This window comes from Penicillium macrosclerotiorum, assembly GCF_028827735.1.
Source record: "Penicillium macrosclerotiorum strain IBT 26536 chromosome Unknown utg000003l_segment0_segment0, whole genome shotgun sequence".
Taxonomy (NCBI): Eukaryota; Fungi; Ascomycota; class Eurotiomycetes; order Eurotiales; family Aspergillaceae; genus Penicillium; species Penicillium macrosclerotiorum.
This window is the reverse complement of record NW_026643083.1, coordinates 1,001,007-1,021,038: the sequence shown is the minus strand read 5'-3', so window position 1 is coordinate 1,021,038 and position 20,032 is coordinate 1,001,007. Positions and strand designations below refer to the sequence as shown.

Below are 20,032 nucleotides of genomic sequence, written 5' to 3'. Positions count from 1 at the left end.
GCTACAGCGGCCAGAAGCGTGTTTTGTGAGAAGGAGTAGAGGACAGTGAGAATAAAAGGAAACAAAATGAAAGGAGAAAAAAAAGGACAGAATTTCATCAATAGGTAAGAGTCCGCTCAAACGCCAGTTACCAAACCACTGAGTTGTTGGAAATATACTCATCGGGAATGCAGAAAGGGGATGCAAGATGTATCGGTTTCATGAAATAACAGGCGACAGTCGTAGATCGCTTGTCGTGATATAGCACTTAGTGTGTACCGACATATTTGAAGTATGTCGGGCGGCAATCTTCCTTGGCAAGGAAGGGGGCGCCAGAATAGAACTGACCGGGTGTGCAGCCGGAACACTTGGGTGAATTGGGACAGTTGAAGTAGGGGATATGATTGTACCCAATGTCGCGGAACCTGAGAAGTCATTAGTGATGGGGTTTATGGAGGAAGGTAAAATAGAGGAATAGGCGGAATACATACCAGTGCACATTGGCGGCATCCGCGAACAAACCGATACCAAGAGAATGCACAGGTGCATCACCCCAGCGCTCATAGAAGAAACCACCGGCACGATCCAAATGTTGGAAATAAGCCTCGTACTTGTCGCCACGGAAGAAATCAAGGTCACCGATCTCGAAGTTGGACCAGAAGTGGCAGGTGGAGTATCCGCTAGCACCCGAGGTATGCTCGGGACGGACCTGGTCATCCACAATCCACTCCCACATGTTATTATCACTCAGGTAGGAGGGATTCGCGGCCAGGAACTTGCGGGTCTCCGGCCAGAGAGTCTTGATTGTTTGCGGGGCATCGTAGAGGTTAATGGTGAAGCCGTAGGTTTTATTGTTGTCCTCCATATAGCGGAACACATCGTAGTCGACATTGCAGAAGAATTGAACATTGGGCTCAATGCGCCAGTAGTAACGGTACTTCTCCAGGGCAGGGTGCTTATAGAACATCCCGCTGTTCCAACGGCACATCTGATGGTAGGATATCTTCGAGGCGTACTGGATGTTTTCTTCCTCCAAAATCTGAGCGGACTCACGGAAGAGGTCCATGCTGATCCAATCAGGGACATCCCAGTGCTCCTTGGGTACTAGCTCTGTAATGAAAGTGACGGTCAGCCTTGTTCCTCGGTTCTCAAGCAGGGCGACTAATTTGAGAATTGAAAAAGATTTGCCTTGTCCGTACCATACTGAATCTTGGCCTTGGTGACGGCCTGAGTCTTCTGTTTGAACTCCTCGGTGAATGGCTTGTCATTGAAGAAGATGTAGGGGTAGTTGAACTTGTTGTTCCATGTGCGTTCGAGATCAGCCATGGTGCTAAGCAACTGGTGCAGTTCCTCGTTGCGAACGAGGGAGATGAGGGCGGCATTGGTGCGGGCCGAATTTTCGCTCTCCGGCTTATAGTCGTGATCTTCGGCTCGCCATAGATTCCCTTCTGGTTCTCCCGTGGCTATTATTGCGCTGGCGTCAGTATGATTTCCGCGATCGCAAACAAGTGCGCGAGTGGCAACGAACGATCTAATAGAGGGTCTCGAGTCATGCCATGGACCAGCTTGGAGGTCTGCTTTTCAGCACCCTGGTTCATCTGAAAGACCAGGAAAAGAGTCAAGAGAATGCATGCTGCGCCCAGCATGCGAATCGGACGTGCGATCGCCATTGTGTTGAGTTGGAGGTGAAAGGGGCAGAGTGTCCAGAAGCCCCCGAAACATTGCATTTCAGCACTACCCGCCTTGTCCCTTTATGGACTAGCGCCCGCACACCGCGCGTCCAGTTGGCTTCCGCGCGGCGTCTCCATCAAGTTGACGCATATTAATACTTGATGGAACTCAATAATAACGGCAATTGAGAACCTTTTGTCTGGAACAACGAACGGTCTGGCCTGATTCCCTGCAGATCTACCATGGCGCCGGCGACTGTGGGCTCACTCACCGAGGAGTTGATCACTGCCCTCGTTGGAGTCTTGCCGGCCCAAAAAGTAATGATTCGCATCTGCAATCGTTTGGTGTTTTTGATAAAACCTGGTCGCTAATAGTTATTTTAGAAGTCTCCGCACTTTGAGACACTCAAAAGTCGCGTAGGAGAACTACTACGTCCCGGGGTTCATGGGCGAACTGATCAATTTGCAGTGGCCCGCCAGCTGGATGGCCTGCAGGAGAAGTTCCAGGTGCTGGATCGTGATGACTTGGCTGTGGCTCTTCGCAATCGGCTTGCAGAGTTAGAGACACATGATAATTCCTGGCACCCCGAAATTCTGAGCTTGCTCCTGCAATTATCGGATCGCCCAGCTCATCTGTCTAAAGTTGAACGGCTGGAGACACTGGTACCGATTGCGCCTGCTGAAGAAGCGACGCTATCATGGGCAGATATCGATGCTCATGGAACTGCCTTCAGCGATGAGGACATTTGGGAAGAAGTGGACTTTGCTGCCGGCTCTTCGGATGACGACTTCTCTTCAATAACTAGCGAGGTATCCATTCCTCCGCAAACCGTCACCGAGGCACACATTACCCCGGAAGTAGAATACGTTATGCCAAACGAAATCTTTATCCCCGACAGAGATGAAGGACTCATTGAATCCTTGGGTAAATCCCAATTTTGGAATCCCAAAGTTCACACCTCAGCCATTCAAAAAGATGGACATGCATCTCAAGTCATCACCGAACTGCAGCTCGCGCGAGAAACGATTTTCATGCTACGAGGTCTCCCAACATCCATATTTTGGCGGTTTGATGGAGAAATTGAAGTGGATCAAAGATATACACTTGACCATTCATCTAGCGTGGCGCTCTCATTCATTTTACAGTCCTTCACTCAAATTGGCATTAAGTTTGACGCAGTGAGACGCTTTACGGATACACCTCAGGATTTGCCTTATATGCAGACTTTCTGCAGAGGTATTGAAGACCACCTGCGTGAGTTTGATGGATTTTTGTCTCAAATAGAAAGGGACTATCTATCTGCTGGCTCGACGGTCAGCATCCTCCAACTGCTTGATAGTGTGCGCCAGCGCTCCAATGATCTACTGCTTCTATCGGATTTGATATCCAAACTGGGATCGAACTCGACTGAACCAATGCGGTGCCTCAATTTATTATATGATTTGGTCTGCATGATGGAGGCGCTTGGCAATGATTCTTCATGCCAAATCATTGCTACTCTTTTCTTCTCTTGCTTCAAAACTTATACACAATCTATTCAGCTATGGATGGAGACGGGTCAAGTCGATCCTTCAGATACGGCATTCTTTGTGCGCAAGAATCAAGAAAATGGTGACCTAAGAACGCTTTGGCATGACTGGTTCATGTTAGATGAAGGTCTCGACAAACAGAAAATCCCACGTTTTTTGGAAGCTGGCATCCGCAGAGTGTTCAATATCGGCAAGAGCATGGTCTTCTTACGTCATTTGAATGCATTGCCAGATCTCTCGGAATCTGCTCTAAAGTCCGACACCATGCTTGACAAGATGGGTTCCTTGACATTGTCGTCTTCACTGTCGCTTCCTTTCTCTGCCTTAGTGGAGACTGCTTTCAACCGGCTGGTTGATGCTAATCATTCTATTAGCGCAGGTCTCCTCCGAACGGAACTTGATGAACAATGCGGCCTGTGGGCTTCACTCGACGCTCTGCAACATACCTATCTGGCTCAAGACTTGGGTATCCTCAGTGTGATTGATGCTAAGATTTTTGAGTTAATGGACCGAGGTCGATCGTGGGATGATAAGTTCCTTCTGACCGAGGTTACGAGGTCGGCGTTTGGAACAAAGCCCTGTATCGACCTCTCAAGGCTGGTGGTACGATCAGATAGATCCTCCACTCATGATTCCCAGGATCTCACCCGCACAGTCAGAATACTTGAAACTATTTCAATTGACTATGTACTTCCATGGCCTGTTGCGAACCTCATAACACGAGATGCTATCCGGTCTTACCGACAAATTGCAACATTCCTGATGCAGATCAGAAGGTCAAAATATGCTGTTGTGAAACGACGTATACGAGATGCTCGAAAAGCCTTGGGAGATGACAGACTCGATACTCTTGTTTACGCCCTGCATCATCATCTCCTCTGGTTCCTTGATATCATCTACGCACACCTTACGCATCTTGTCATTTCTACCGCAAATCAGTCATTAATTTCCGCTCTGTCCAGTGCCCCGGATGTTGACGCTATGATCGCCGCTCATCGATGCTATATGTCTTCTCTGGAAGATCAGTGTCTTCTATCCGACAATCTTTCACCAATCCGAGAAGCAATTATTAATCTTCTAGACCTCTGTATTCACTTTGCAGACTTGCAAGCGGTGCATGCTGCCGAGAATGACCTCGTCAAACAGGGTGATGTTGGTGAATTGGACGTATTTCGAAGAAGAAATAATGAAGATTCCGACTATGATTCCGACGAGGAAGACGATTTTGAACACGAGCACACTCTGACAGTGTCATTCCGAGAGTCTTCCTACGAATATCAAATGCGAGATCTAAAGCGCAGATTCGATCACCTCATTACCTTCGTTGCCGATGGCCTCAAAGGTGTTGCTCGCGCGGATGGTCTACCTAGCTGGAACATCTTGGCAGAAAAATTAGATTGGCGGAAAGGGTGGCAGAAAATCTAAAAAAAAAAAAAAAAAAAAAAAAAACATTCAAACGAATGTCGATGGGTCTGGCGTTGCTCATTACTGATGATACCTGGCTGGAAAACTGGCTCTTGATGATTTAATGCAATTACGAGACATGTAACCCACAACTCATGAGACGAAATGAAATGAGAACTTTAAAATAATTGTGATTGCATTTTGGTATACCTACCTAATGTGTTTCATCTAAAAGCACCGTCTACGACCTTGTAGGTCGTAATATTCCTTCTGTTTCATGAATGCTTTTTCAAAAAGATGATTTCGAAACCTTCCACTCCAAGATCGTCATAAAATAACAAAAATACAGCCAAAAAAAATGCGAGAAAATGGTGCAAGTACCAATTTAACCAACCCAGCGTCTGGCGCTAAAGAAGATACGACCCCAGGGGCCGAGGTCACCCCACTCCTCAGCATTCGGAGGCAGGTAGCTTGCAATTCCACCCATGACGGTACGTTCAGGGTGAGGCATGATGGCCAAGACACGGCCGTCAGGGCTACGCACACCGGCGATACCCTCAGGGCTGCCGTTGGGGTTGAAGGGGTAACGCATGGTCGGCTTGAGGGTGGCATTGTCGACGTAGCGAACGGGAGCGAGACCCTCGCGCACAAAGTCAGTGGCGGTGGTGCCTGGAGTACCGGCGAATGAAGCGCGACCCTCGCCGTGGGCGACGGCAATGGGAAGCGAGGTACCGTCCATGCCGTGGAAGAAAACGCTGGGGCGTGATGGGTCAGGATCCGCAATGCGAACCATGCACACACGACCCTCGTACTGCTCACTGGTGTTGCGCTCAAAGCTGGGCCAGTTTCCAGCGCCGGGAATCAGCTCCTTGACACGCGACAGGAACTGGCAACCGTTGCACACACCCAGCGCAAAAGTGTCAGGACGTTCAAAGAAGGCCTGGAATTCTTTCCGGGTGTTATCGTGGAGCAGGACAGACTTGGCCCAACCTTGACCAGCACCGAGGACGTCTCCATACGAGAAGCCACCGCAGGCGGCGAGACCGGCGAAGCTAGCCAGCGAGACACGACCAGAGATGATGTCGGTCATGTGCACGTCAACTGCAGAGAAGCCGGCGGCGTTAAATGCAAAGGCCATCTCAGCCTGGCTGTTAACACCTTGCTCACGGAGAATGGCAACACGGGGCTTGTTGCTGAATGGAGAGTACTGAGAAAGGCTGGTCATGATAGGCAGACCGCGGTCCTTGGGGTCAAAAGTAGGATTCCAGGATAGACCGGGGTTAGCGTCGTCAAGGAGGTTCTCAAATTCCTGTTCGGCACATTCGGGGTTGTCACGGATCTTCTGCATGTGGTAAGAGGTCTTGGACCAGGTCTGTTGAAGGTTGGACCGAGTTTCACGATACACCAGGGAGGCCTTGTGATAGATGGTGAGATTCTGCTTCTTCTTCTCCGATACACGACCGATCTTGTGGATCAGGCCTGGAGGAGGACCGCAGGTGGCGAAACAAGAGCGGAACTGAATCTCGTGCTCCTTACGGACCTGGAAGACAGCACCCAGTTCCTCATTGAAGAGAGACTCGATGATATCTTGAGTCTGGAAGGAGGAACAGATGTTGTCAAGCATAACCTCCACACCGCAACGGCCAGCGAACATCATCTCGGCCAGGGTGGTCAAAAGACCACCATCAGAACGGTCGTGATAGGCCAGGACGATGCCGGCTTCCTGAAGTTGCTGAGTAGCGTCGAAGAAATCGCGGAAGAGGTCGACGTCGTGGACATCGGGACACTCGGTGCCAACCTCATTGAAGACCTGAGCAAGGGCCGAACCACCAAGAGTCTTGCGGCCGAAGGAAAGGTCAACAAACATGAGAACAGTCTCGCCAACATCCTCAAGACTGCGGAGGGCCGGAGTCCAGGTCTTGCGGAAGTCATTGACGGGAGCGAAAGAGGAGATGACAAGCGACATTGGCGCAGTGACTTCTTTGGCTTCGTTGGAGGCCTCATCCTTCCACTTCATCTTCATAGACATAGAGTCTTTTCCAACAGGAATACTGATTCCAAGTTTAGGGCACAGATCCAGACCAATGGCCTCAACAGCCTCATAGATAGCTGCGCCCTCACCAGGGTGGCTGCTAGCAGACATCCAGTTGGCAGACAGCTTAACACGGCTGAGGCGGTCAACCAAGTCAGATGCGGCAATGTTCATAAGAGACTCAGCGACGGCCATGCGAGCGGAAGCAGCAGGAGAGATCAAGGCCAGAGTAGGCTTCTCGCCCATGGCCATAGCTTCACCGCTCTTGACGCCTTGAAGTAGGGAGGTAGCAGTAACGGAGACATCGGAAACGGGGGTCTGCCACTTGCCAACCATCTGGTCACGGGCCGTTAGACCTCCAACGGTACGGTCGCCAATGGTGATGAGGAAGGACTTTGAGCCAACAGCAGGGAGGGAGAGCACTCGGTTGACTGCCTCGCTAACAATCTCCACCCTGGAGGAAAGGGAAGGCAAGTACTTGGCGAGGCTGGAGTCCACAGCAGGTAGCGTCAATTTGCGGGAATCCACGGTCCGGGTCATGCGAGGCGGCTTGCCGAACAAGACAGAGAGGGGCAGGTCAATGGGAGCCGGATAGTCCTTGGACTCCCGGTCAAGCAGGATGAGTCTCTTCTCCTCCTCCGAAGTGCCGCCTCCACGGCCGACAACGGAGAATCCGCAGCGTTCACGCTGGGCGATGGCAGTAAATTTGTTAATTCCATCTTCGCCAACAGCCAAGACATAACGCTCCTGAGCCTCACAGCACCAAATCTGCATAGGGCTCATGCTGCGGTCGGCACTATCAACTTCGCGAAGCTCGAACTTCGCTCCCAGACCGGAGTCGTGGATCAGCTCAGGAAGAGCGTTAGAGAGACCACCAGCACCAACGTCATGAATAAACTTGATGGGGTTGTTGTTACCCATCGCCACACAGGCGTTGATAACCTCTTGAGCTCTTCGCTGAACCTCGGCATTGCCTCGCTGAACACTGGCGAAGTCAAGATCCGCTGAGCCCTCACCGGAGGCGATACTCGAGGCAGCACCTCCACCAAGGCCAATAAGCATGGCAGGGCCACCCAGGACAACGAGGTAAGACCCGGGCTTAACAATGTCGGGGTTCTTCAGGGCATGCTGGGGTCGGACAGTACCGACACCACCAGCAATCATGATAGGCTTGTGGTATCCTCTCACTTCCTTTTGACCATTGCCAATGTCGATCTCAGTAGTCAGAGTACGGAAATAACCAGCGGTGCAAGGGCGGCCAAATTCGTTGTTGAATGCTGCACTGCCAATGGGCGCTTCCAGCATGATGTCCAGACTGCTTGCAATGTGGTTTGGTTTGCCCACATCCAGTTCCCAAGGTTGACGGTGTCCGGGAATCAGGAGATCAGACACACAATAACCGGCAAGACCAGCCTTGGGGCGTGAGCCACGGCCAACTGCACCTTCGTCACGAATCTCACCACCGGAGCCAGTGGCAGCACCCGGATAAGGAGAAACGGCGGTGGGATGGTTGTGAGTTTCAACCTTGGCCAAAAAATTCACAAGTTCCTTGGTATGGTTCCATTCTCCAGTGGTGGAATCAGGAGCCCAGAAAGCAGCCTCAGAGCCCTCCAGCACGGCGGCATTATCGCTGTAGGCGCTGACAGTGTACTCGGGGTTCTTCTTGTGGGTGTTTCGGATCATGGCAAAAAGACTGTTGGGCATCTGCTTGCCATCAATGACCCAGGAAGCATTGAATTGTTTATGGCGACAATGTTCCGAATTGACTTGAGCGAACATGAACAACTCCACATCAGTCGGATCACGAGCAATAGCGCCGTTGGGGCCATATGCTTCAGCCAAGTATTCGATCTCCGAGTCGTCCAGGGCGAGGCCCAATTCCTTGTTCGCCTCCTGCAAAACCTGCTTGGGGGTCTTGTCACCACCCTGCAAAGAGATGGTCTTTAGAGGTTGGGGGGCGTGCTCGGAAAACATGAGGTGAAGGTCGGGTTCGTCGGTGCTGATGATTTGAGTCATCCGATCGTGAAGGAGGTCCATGTAGCCAGTTTTATAGTCCTCGGTGCTCCTGCGAAGGCATGAGATTTTCATACCCCGCTCAATACGTTTGACGGAGTGACGGAGGCCACAGACGTGCGAAATACCGGTGGCCTGCGAGCTCCATGGCGAGATGGTTCCGGTTCGGGGGAAGACGTAGAAGGTATCGAATTGGCCATCGTCGGACGTGAAAGTAGGCGGGATGTCATTGATATCCCCGTAGCGCAGCAGTTGCTCGAGCACTGACTGCTGTGACTCGTTCAGAGGTTGAGAGTTGTGCACATAATGAATCCATTGGGCGCGGACATCCTGCACACCAAGGCTCTCCGCAATAGCGCGTCCCCGCGAACGAGAGAACGCCACAGAGCCCGGGATGGCGAGGAAAGAGTCAGTGGAAGCCATCGTAAAGAATGGAATTCTCCCGATGGATTGCGTTAAATTCGGTTCGGACCAAGCCTCCCTCGGGAAAAAGGAGGTGGAGTGGCTCGGATGCCTCTCAAAATGACTTGAGCAAGAAACCCCGCGATGACTCCCTCAACTTTTTTTCAGAAAAAATGAGTGGCCCCGCCCTAGGCCGATTGCGGCGGGCCTTATCGGGACCATGTCACGTGGTGATTGGGCGGCATTGTATCTGGGAGGAACAATAGAAGACTTGGATTCAGCCAACGAAGAGGTGTGATTCTTTATATGGGATTCAATTTAAGAGATTGATCCTAACGAGAATAATTCCGAAGTCGAATCTTGGAATGGTAAAGAGCCTGCCTGGGGTTTAAGCTACCTAGTGGCTGAAAGCTTATTGTTATTGGTCTTGCCGGGGGCTAAAGCGGGATTATCTGGCAGCGGTTGTGAGGCTTTGGAATTTTAGTTCTTTAGCTGGTCGAGCATTTCTTGCCTTAATTATATAGACCTTTAGCATTCTATATATTGCAAGGATAAGTTAATAGTCTCATATTACAGTATATCATTTCTACTTTGGAAGTGGCCCCTGACTGCTGGTATGGGACTTGTGAGCAAAGAAGCGTCTCGAGTCACCTACGGAACTCCTTTTGGCCATAGCCCAATTTCTTGACTAAGCAAATATTAACGTGCTAGCACAAACAAACCATCGCTCATTTCGTTTATTAGACGGAGTGTACATCATCGAGATGAACTTTGTTCAGCTTCCCTGACGGAACCAGCAGTAGCAGGCAACGAGGAACTTGTCGACCCCATTTTGACGCGTGCTGGTGACGTAGAAAGCGTCACTTGCTCTAATTTTCAGACTGGACACATAGCAATCTTTGAAGCTGTGAGCCAAAGCAGTATTAAATGGCCAAGCATCTTCTGGAGCATGGGCCGACCCAAATATACCGACCAGGCAGGGTAAGAGGCTTTCTTTCTGGCTTGCTGTGCACCGGCAGTGCATATGGTTGACCGAGTGTTTGCTTCAGAGTGGTGTCGACCCCGATCTTGGAACACGACTAGAATGCCGCTGTCTGTAGCCGTGCAATTCAAAGATACACGTATGACTGAGTTGTTATTCGAACTTGGACCTGAAGTCGACATCCCAGGTCTCTGCTTTTCGCCCGAGCATGATTGTCCATCAATGACACCGCTCGATTGCGCTATGAAAGGTAAGAAATACGATTCAGCTAAACTATTACTCGATTACGGGGGGCAAATACAAATATCCCCGAATGGAAGGGACAAACCATGCTTGTGAGAGCCATACCTAGGATGGATCTTACATATATAAAGATCATGCTAAAAGGCGGGGCCGATCCAAATGGCCCATCGACACACGAGCGAATCCCGTTGTTTATTGCAATCATGAGGAATGCTAAAGCCTTAGTAAAATTGTTCCTTGAACATGGAGCAGATCCTAACGCATAAGTCAGGTTCATTTCAATGCTATCTTGGGCCGTCCAAAAAGGATTTATTGAGCTGGTAAAGATTCTCCGTTACCACAGGGCAATAGAGTCTATAAAAATGCAACGATATCTGGGTGGCTTCTAGTAATGGCAACATGATGAGCCACTTTCGGGACGGAAAAGACATCTAACTTGGATTGACGGCATTTAGCTCATCTACCACAAGACCGAACTATACAATGCTCACTTTATTCACTCAGTGAGCCACATTATTCCTATGTAGAAATCGCTCTATGCAATCATCGTTAATGCATTCGGTCTAGAACACACGAGGATTTTCTTATCTCGCCTCCAATCTTGGCAGAAAACCAACCCAAATTGCCTATTCGGGAAAGAAGAAGGTAGTCGTTTCCGAAATAAGAAAGACGCTCCGAAGGGGAAATTGGGTCTGAGCCACGGGTAGCGGACAGATCCACTGCCACGAGGAACATACTTTGAATTATCAAGAGGATTGAATTCTCATAAGGCAGAATGAAGAAACAGGTTCCACTCAGTGCTTTGAATGATGGAATGGACCTTCAGCTGAGAGAGCAGTACAGCTCATGGGAATGCGGCCATACCTTATCGGTGGAGCGCCTCTAAAAAAGAAAAACCCAATTATTGAACGATACAGACGCAATCAGAATTTTAGAATTCCCCATTCCTCCTCTAAACCCATTCTCGAATTCCAGCTTGGACAGGCTCCTACTCAAACCCTCCAAATTGAGAATGAGTGGCCAAACGTCCAGCTAAAAGACGTAGCATATCAAAATTCAAGAAGAGCTATGGGCCGTTCCCCGGTTCCTTCGACGCATATTTCCTCTCTCGGCTAGCGCCACACTACCCATTCGGGCAACTCAGTGCCTAGTGGAGCAAAGCGCCCCGATGGCACGACTACAAGGACTATACATGCACTGGCGAAGGTGATCCACTGGTTTTCCCTGCGGCATGTCCCTCCCGTATAGTCAAAAATTTCAAATTTTGGGGCCCCCAAGTCCATGGTCATGCAATATAAGAATGTGGCATGCCCTCCAGGGGTCTGCCTCCCTAGAGCAAGGGTCATCGCAGCTGTCACACCTCTCCTCTATTTTTGGGATTGAGCACACCGACATATCACCCTTGACTGAACAATAGGTCTGTCCTATAATTACAATATGGAGACCCCTCATTCACCGCAGACCCGCACCAACGACTCCAGCCGGACAGTCTCGCTGGGGTCGGGCCCCGGAGAAATGGACTATATCGATCTGCCTGTCCGTGAATTGAATGATGGAGCCGATCTTCGAGAATACATTACCGAAACACGAGCTGGTGAAATCATCAAGCCAATCAAGTCGAACGTTACGGGCCAAATGGAGGACTGGAAATTGGTCACCTTTACTATTGATGACCCCGAAAATCCTAAGAATTGGTCCAAGTTGTACAAATGGTACTGCACTATGGTTGTCGCCTTTACCTGCTTCGTTGTCGCCTTTGCCAGCAGTGTTATTACCGCCGACTTAGAGGGTCCCATGGAGAGCTTTGGGGTCGCTCGCGAAGTCAGTCTTGTCGTGGTAACCGTTTTTGTCATTGGGTTCGGAGTTGGTAAGTCACGCAATCCTCCAGAACCGTCGCTTTTGCTAACCAAAGTCACAAGGACCCATGGTATTTGCTCCAATGTCAGAAATGTTTGGCCGGCGTCCAGTGTATGCCGTTACTCTGCTGATCGCTGTGATATTTGTCATTCCTTGCGCTGTCGCAAAGAATATTGGTACTTTGATTGTCTGTCGCTTGATTGATGGTATTGCATTCAGTGCACCCATGACACTGGTTGGCGGTACCCTTGCCGATCTCTGGAGGAATGAAGAGCGAGGTGTTCCAATGGCAGCTTTCAGCGCTGCCCCTTTCCTTGGCCCTGCCATTGGCCCTCTTGCAGGAGGTTTTCTTGGTGACAACTGCGGTTGGAGATGGCTCTACTGGCTGCAATTGATTCTGTCTTTTGTTGCTTGGGTCCTAATCACGTTCACCGTCCCCGAAACGTATGCGCCAATTCTGCTGCAGAAACGAGCCGCAAAACTGCGCAAGACTGAAAACGACCCCAAATATACCACCGAGACTGAGCTTGACCCTCGTCCTCTGGGCCAGAAGCTGCGCATTTTCCTTTTCCGCCCCTTCCAGCTCCTCTTCCTTGAGCCAATTGTCTTCTTCATTGCAATTTACATGTCCGTCCTCTATGGATTGCTGTACATGTTCTTCGTTGCGTACCCTATTGTCTACCAAGGTGGTAAAGGCTGGAGCGCCTCGATGACTGGCTTGATGTTCATTCCTCTGGCCATTGGCGTGCTTATGAGTGCGGCTTGCGCTCCATTTGTCAACAAGAATTACCTCAAGATTTCGGCACAATGTGGTGGGAAGCCGCCAGCAGAAAAACGTCTGATCCCCATGATGTGGTCGTGCTGGCTCATTCCTATTGGTCTTTTCATTTTTGCGTGGACCTCATACCCTTCGATCCACTGGTTTGGCCCAGCTATCGGTGGATGGCCCGTTGGATTCGGTTTTATTTTCCTGTATAACTCGGCAAACAATTATCTTGGTGAGTACATATCTTCTACTTGTATAGTCTTTGATGAAACCCATTCTGACCTTTCTCACAGTCGATACCTATCAGCATCAAGCTGCTTCGGCTTTGGCTGCCAAGACTTTTCTTCGATCCATGTGGGGTGCTTCTACAGTTTTGTTCACTGAGCAGATGTATGACCGCCTGGGCTACCAATGGGCAAGCTCACTCCTTGCTTTTATCGCTCTGGCTTGCTGTGCCATTCCCTATGTCTTCTATTTTAAGGGCGAGGCCATCCGTCGCTTCTCTAAGTATGCTTTTAGCGATGACGAGGAGAAGGCTGTTAAGGCCTAGTTGACTGAAGGAGTCGGAGACCGAGCATTCTCTTTGTTTGAATATTCTAAGAAGATGCCGGCCTGTTAATTGCGTAATATTGTGCTCGAGATTCCCCAACATTTGCTTTGTTGTTTATGTTTTTTATTTACATGATACTATGATCATGGCTTTGATGATATTAACATGCATTGCTAAACGGATAAAATAATTACACATACCAAGAAATTTAATCATATTTGACTTTTGCTATCAAATATTCACTCATCTACATTCCCGTACTTTTCTTATCGAGCGGGCTTCCGCATCTGGACACCCCACGTCACGTGCACGGCAGATAAGACCGCCGGAGATGCGCTTTCAGCTTTCACGTCGTTTCTACATCGAACACAATTGTCTGCCCACGATGCGAGCCTTATTGAAATGATGCGCCCATGCAGACTCCATGATTTATGATTTGACAATAGAGATCATACCAGCTTCTGCATCCTCAAGTCGATCCCTTTGTCTAATCTAAGGTGTTAAACGGTCGCGTTTGAGCCTAGGATTGACCGCCGTGCACGATAGCGTAACGAAGGCCATACTGAGCTTGGGAAGAACAACCGAAGCACAATGACGTCGCCCTACCATACCTCGACATCTTTCTCGCCGTCCGATATGGCCGCCGCGCCGAACAGATCTGTTTCCGATCTGCCACAAGCGCAAGTTGACGCTATCATTCGGACAAAGCGCAAAGCGCGGGAGCCCAAAGCCTGTTACCCATGTCACGCGCGAAAGGTTAAATGCGATCGTAACCTACCATGCGATGGTTGTGTCAAGCGCGATCATGCAGATCTCTGTTCCTACGAACGACCGTCCAAGAAACGCCCGCAGGCCTTCCACGAGAGCCCTGTTGGCGGTGCATCAGCAAGCTCGGCATTAGAACAGCCCGCTCTTTACAGTCACGATGATAATTCGACACACGTTAATTCCGAACCTATTCCCGCGTACTCCAATCGGGCAAATGGCGTAAGCTCGGGGGGCCGTGTGTCCATCGCGCGGGAGGAATGGGATAATGTGCGCAACCGACTCCGGGAAATGGAATCCACCATTTCGTCACTGCGTGTGGGACTCGAGCGTGCTGAAGAGGGGCCGGCTGTGGCACTGGAAACCGGGAGTGTGCAGAGCGGGGACACGAGTTCCCGATCCAAAGGCAACTCTCCAGAACGCGAAGGTATACACGCTGCAAATACTCTTGGCAAAGGCACGGTTCATCTGGGATCGCGCTCAGTCTTGGCTTACATTTTGAACAACAAGTCGGGTTCGGATCAGTTGCAGGCCCTTTTGGAAGGAGGTATACTACCCAAGTTGGGTCTGGACAACGAATCTGCCACTTATCCATTTGTTGACCTATGGTCATCCGATATGTCAACATTTGACATCAGTGCTGTATGCAGCGCCCTACCGACTGATCAGCAATGTAGAGAGTGAGTTTTGTTTCCGCCCCGGAAAGCTTTGGTGACCTGTTTATCTAATGTTTAAACTCTTTGCAAACAGATTCTTCTTTTGCTATAAAGATATTGCAGGAGCTATCTATCCTGTTCTTGAAGATATTCATGAATTTGAGAATAGTCTGAGGCTCCTTTTGCAGAACAGAACAGCCTCCGGAGGAGTCTATCGAGAGGATGCCAACGAAGCGCAGAATCCTTTCGGAGTGAGCATTGCTTATCTGGGTCTACTGTTTGCTGTTTTGGCATCAGGCTGCCAGTCATCCGACCTTGGAAGCAAAGAACGAGAGCTTACATCTCAAGTCTATGGTACATCTAGTCTCGTTCGTAATACTTGTTCAATTTACTAATATTCTAAATCGCAGTGTGTTGTTCTTACCAATGCCTTCGCATGACCAACTTTTTGTCTCAGCCGACCATTGAGGCAATTCAAACACTCCTTGTTATTGGAAATGTCTTGTCTTACAATATGAACCCCGGAATCTCATATGTTCTACTGGGCATGACCCTTCGCATGGGGCTAGCACTGGGGTTGCACGTTGAATCAAGCAGATTTTCGCCATTGGAGCGGTACCGTAGACGACATGTCTGGTAAGGCCTCTCAAAGCCGCGGATTATTGATTGAAATTCTTGTACTGATTCTTTTCAGGTGGTCCATGGCTTGGCAAGACAGCCATTTTTCTCTTTCCTACGATCGACCTTCCACTACTGCAGTCAGTCAGCCAGACATTGCATACCGTGAAGGCTCGAAGCCAGGCGATCTGTCGTACTTTGAAACCCTCTGTCGTGTAATATCTCTCGCTCTTGAGGTTGTGCGCATTCGGATGCTCAGCCCACATTCGCAAATGAGCTTCGAATCCATTCAAGGGTATAAGGAAAGAATCAAGAGGATCATGGTTGAAGCAAAGCCTCACTTGCGAGATGCGAAGTGGTGCTCTAGTTCGCCAGAGCATCTTGAACGAGTTGTGCTCAAATTACACTCGTCATACATCTCGTCGGAACTCTGCCGACCATCGCTCAAGCCATCTGTTGACTCGAATGATCCTGATACCTCAAGCATGCGTGGGGACTGTGTATCAAACCTCATGACGACTGTCGAAGCTTATATCGAAATGCACAACATCAGCTCCCATGCATCACGATCATGGATCGCCTTGCAACGAGCTATCAGCTCAGCTTTTCTTCTTGCAGTGATCGAGGAAGCAAAATCTGAACCGAAAGTTTGGATTCTTTTGCGCCAACTAGAGAGCATAATTGCTCAACGTGCTAGTAACGAGCGCGCATATGATACTGAGGATGTTACTGGCACCGCGAGCGCCATGACTTCCCCTCCTCAAGGCATGGGAAGCTATGACCCAATCACTGGGGCTTTGAACTCGTCTAGCATGGATCCGACTTCGCCTGCAGTGACTGCAGATAATCAGACGCAATGGGCCAAATCTTTGGCCAAAACACATCGAGCGCTACAGAAGCTTCTCAATGCCTTTGGAAATCATCAAACGCGTGGATCTGCTGGACGTAGTCCGGCATATATTCAGTCTAATCCGAATGCGACAGCCGCATCAGCATCAACGGCTGTATTTGTTCCTCCTGTTTCGACGGCGATGACTCCTAGTGTTGGATCCCTTCCACCTCCTACCCCGGAAAGCTCTGGTAGTGGTGAATGGACAATTCCTAACATCTTGGATCGCGCACAAGAGTATATTCATCCGCCGCTATGGGGCTAAAGCGACAACAATGTCGGTGTATAAACACCTAGAACATTTTCTGCTTCAGCGTTGATTTGGTGCATTTACTGGCGTCAACTAAGTTCTTTTAAAATATGGACCTAAAATTAGGGTGCTCTATGGGGTTGGCGTGAATAAGTGGGATCTTTCTGGGTGGTTCCATTTTGAGACATTGTCTTTAAAACTGTCTATAATTTCTTGCCCAATCTTGAGGATAATTTGTGCATTTATAACATCACACCCGTCAAAGGTAGTGAGTGAGTGTATCAGTATAATTGAGGGCGCTTCTCTTTTCAGAATCCCGGCATCAGCCCAATTGATCAGATCAACATGGGGATTATTAGCTCAGTGCTGCCTTTAATTCACCTACGCATTCACCAAACCCAACCCCAGAATCGTATCCCCCAGCGACGGCGGTCATGCGAACGACATCCCCATCTAGTAAGTAGTGCCTCTTTGAACCGTCGGAAAGCGTTATCGGCTCCTTGCCAGCTTTGGTGATTTCTAAGAGACATCCATAATTTCCATCAGTCGGTCCACTAACCGTGCCCGTAGCCAAAATATCTCCAGTTTGTAGATCGGCACCACTGCTGGCGAGATGTGCAGCCATTTGTCTGCCACTCCAATGCAAGTCTTGGGCCTTGGATTCGCTGATCGTTGTCACTTGGCCACCAGCAAGCAACTCCACTTTCAAATTGATAGCATAGCCAGATTGAATGACATCTTCGAGGTGACCAGCCAGGGCGACCTCGTGCCTAGGGCCCGGGGTTCTAAATGACTCTAGGGCATCCAAAGTAACTACCCAGGGAGAGATGCTTGTTCCAAATGCCTTACCATTCAGTGGTCCAAGAGGCACCATCTCACAGCCTTGAATATCCCGAGCTAAAGATAAAAAATTCGGTTAGTATCTCATGCGATACGAACGCTACGCTTATTCTCCGGCTGAGAATGAATACTCACAACTCCAATCATTCAAGATCACCAGCCCAAAGATATGCTCCTCGGCATCTTTTGCATTCAATCCCTGTAAGGAAGAGACACGTTTACCCACAATGAATCCAATCTCAAGTTCATAATCCATTGCCTTTGATGGACCGTAAATGATGGGCTTTCTGTCTGATGGGGCGGTGCGATCAAAGAAATGGCCGTGCGGCCGAACGATTGGGGTCCCCGAGACGTAGATGGTACTCGCTCTGCCGTTATACCCGGTTGGGAAATTGAAGAAGCCGGGTGGCGGTGTTTCATCATTGAGAATTGCTCTTCCTGCATTCCGCACATGGTGTAGGCTACATGAAAAGTCTGCGAAACATGATTAGCCCTATCTTCCCTGCTGGTCGGCAAAAGGCGGTGCTGGTGACGTACCTGTAAACCCGCCCACAGTGACTGGCAAATGTAGAGTGACTGTGCTAACATCCTCGGTGAAACCCGCTGGCAAGGGCGTAGCCAGTTCAGCTTGTAGCACAGTGCGGACCTCACGTTGTGTCGACTTGGGCAGCGCAGCGTACTCATTTAGACTCGATTTGTCAAAAATCCCTTTAGGCAAGCTGGCAATCTGAGCAAATATACCTGCCCGCTGTAGGTCTGCCAGAAAAATAACATTGTTCTCTAGTCGAGTAACACATTGTGGTTCCGGATGTGTTTCGGACGAAGCGATACCAAATGGAATGTTGGCAATAGAGAAGTGGCGTTTATACTCAGGGGAGGTCATAGTGGCGTCTATGAAGTCAAGTTAGATTGGGCAAGTCTCTCAAAACTCATAACAGATAATCCGCATCTAAGGTTTTTTTTTTTTACAAAGACCCTTACGTTGGAGACACATTTGTACACCCGCAAGCCTCTGTATCCCCCCCCCCCCCCCACTCGCCGAATACGGAGTTGTGGGGAGATCGGCTGGAGCCCACATCCCGATGACCGAGTCCGGTGCTAATTTTTACTCGATTTCTATTAAATAAATACCGCAGAGTAACGGCTAGCTTCGGATCTGCATTCAAAATACGGTCGTATGATCCTAGTTACCAGTTGAAGAACAAGGTACAAGGAATCGACCCTTGCCTCTCCAGTGTCTTAGCCACCCACACCGCTGGCGCGCCCTGTCCTCCTTTACAAATATAGACAACTATGGAGTTTCATCGAAGGAATTGGTCGGTGTAAATAGAAGGCCTGGAAAGGTTACACAGCGTCGGGCTATAACCCGTTAGAAGTCAGCTGTAATCTGATATTCACCGTCGAGTTAAATTCTACCGCTAAAGGCTAACGCACACTGACTGGGCAAAAGATGAGTATGAACCTAGCAATTTCAAACTTCCCATTGTTTTATCCTGAGCTATTTCTAAACTCCCATTTTGTGATCTCCTTCTACAAGCGCCTACCTCAACAGCCGGGACATCTCGCGTCGTCTTTCATAACAATAAACCGCAATTTACTGCTTTATCGAGAAGCTAGACGATGTCGGCCACGCCTGAGAATCAATACTACCGGGTGGGGGTTCTTCTCTTTCAAGGCACGGATATTCTTGATTTCACAGGCCCGATGGAGGTTCTGTCTCATGTTTCCCATAATCGGAATCCGGATGCTCCAGACCGGATGTTCGAATTTCAAACTTTTGCTCGGGAATCGACCATACGGGCGGCAAACATTCTGACACTGAGTGTGGACACTCTTTTGGAGGATGCGCTGAAGGCAATCTCCGAATACGATATTCTAATTGTTCCAGGAGGCCCACCTTCGACAGTTCAGCCACTGCTTGAAGGGAATTCCCTAGAAATAGAAATAATCCGCAAGTTTGCGAGTCTACCTCGATCACCTTCCGAACGCCCACGTGTGCTTTTTTCGGTTTGCACCGGCGCCTTTCTACTCGGTGCCGCAGGCGTTCTCTCCGGTTTGACTGTTACTACACATCACCGAGCTGTTGATACCCTTCGGGACATATGTGTTCAATTCGGAGACAAGAACGAGACCCCGGCAAATGTAGTGCACAAGCGCTACGTTGATGGTGGATACCTCAAGGGAGATGCGGTGCAAGTCATTACAGCTGGTGGGGTTAGCTCTGGTCTTGATGCCAGCTTTCATATTGTGCGTCAGCTATCAAGTCCAGAGATGGCTGCGTTTGTGTCTCGGGTGATGGAGTATGATTGGACTGATTTGGGAAGGTGAGCTTGAACCCATCTGAGTAGTTACATCTAGAGATCAGTAACTGTAACGGTGGAGCGGGATATCAGGGAGATGGTTTAGATCTTCGGAAGAAGATAGTTTCAACGAACAACTTTGGAAGCCTTGTATATTAGTTCCACCCTGTCAATAAATCGAGTTTCACTGGATGAAAAAGATCCGTGGTAGATCGTAGAATAGTACAATAATATGATCTGTGAGACAATATGCAATGAAAGGTGTAGTGATGCTCGACCTCAAAGT

The 20,032-nt window shown here is 49.3% G+C and overlaps 7 protein-coding genes across 7 annotated transcripts; 4 read left to right on the top strand and 3 right to left on the bottom strand.

Annotated features, from left to right (window-relative positions):
• Positions 1-247: 247 nt before the first annotated feature.
• N7462_003265 (glycosyltransferase family 15 protein) lies at positions 248-1,649 on the bottom strand (the record flags this gene model as incomplete). The annotated part of the gene is made up of 4 exons (XM_057074991.1): positions 248-404; positions 471-1,089; positions 1,179-1,442; positions 1,508-1,649. The coding sequence occupies 4 exons, from the start codon at positions 1,647-1,649 to the stop codon at positions 248-250; spliced, it is 1,182 nt and encodes a 393-aa protein (XP_056934496.1).
• A 243-nt stretch (positions 1,650-1,892) lies between these two features.
• Positions 1,893-4,604, top strand: N7462_003264 (uncharacterized protein; the record flags this gene model as incomplete). Its single annotated transcript, XM_057074990.1, has 2 exons — positions 1,893-1,967; positions 2,034-4,604. 2 exons carry the CDS (start codon positions 1,893-1,895, stop codon positions 4,602-4,604), a joined length of 2,646 nt encoding a protein of 881 aa, XP_056934495.1.
• Positions 4,605-4,968: 364 nt separating this feature from the next.
• Positions 4,969-9,051, bottom strand: N7462_003263 (phosphoribosylformylglycinamidine synthase; the record flags this gene model as incomplete). The annotated part of the gene is made up of 1 exon (XM_057074989.1): positions 4,969-9,051. The coding sequence occupies one exon, from the start codon at positions 9,049-9,051 to the stop codon at positions 4,969-4,971; it is 4,083 nt and encodes a 1,360-aa protein (XP_056934494.1).
• Positions 9,052-11,692: 2,641 nt separating this feature from the next.
• On the top strand, positions 11,693-13,428 carry N7462_003262 (MFS transporter; the record flags this gene model as incomplete). The annotated part of the gene is made up of 3 exons (XM_057074988.1): positions 11,693-12,122; positions 12,175-13,110; positions 13,172-13,428. The coding sequence occupies 3 exons, from the start codon at positions 11,693-11,695 to the stop codon at positions 13,426-13,428; spliced, it is 1,623 nt and encodes a 540-aa protein (XP_056934493.1).
• A 591-nt stretch (positions 13,429-14,019) lies between these two features.
• On the top strand, positions 14,020-16,621 carry N7462_003261 (putative C6 transcription factor; the record flags this gene model as incomplete). Its single annotated transcript, XM_057074987.1, has 4 exons — positions 14,020-14,873; positions 14,944-15,203; positions 15,260-15,485; positions 15,544-16,621. 4 exons carry the CDS (start codon positions 14,020-14,022, stop codon positions 16,619-16,621), a joined length of 2,418 nt encoding a protein of 805 aa, XP_056934492.1.
• Positions 16,622-16,961: 340 nt separating this feature from the next.
• N7462_003260 (fumarylacetoacetate hydrolase family protein) lies at positions 16,962-18,329 on the bottom strand (the record flags this gene model as incomplete). The annotated part of the gene is made up of 3 exons (XM_057074986.1): positions 16,962-17,503; positions 17,582-17,920; positions 17,984-18,329. The coding sequence occupies 3 exons, from the start codon at positions 18,327-18,329 to the stop codon at positions 16,962-16,964; spliced, it is 1,227 nt and encodes a 408-aa protein (XP_056934491.1).
• Positions 18,330-19,066: 737 nt separating this feature from the next.
• Positions 19,067-19,774, top strand: xanA (isonitrile hydratase-like protein xanA; the record flags this gene model as incomplete). Its single annotated transcript, XM_057074985.1, has 1 exon — positions 19,067-19,774. The coding sequence occupies one exon, from the start codon at positions 19,067-19,069 to the stop codon at positions 19,772-19,774; it is 708 nt and encodes a 235-aa protein (XP_056934490.1).
• Between the last annotated feature and the right edge of the window lie 258 nt (positions 19,775-20,032).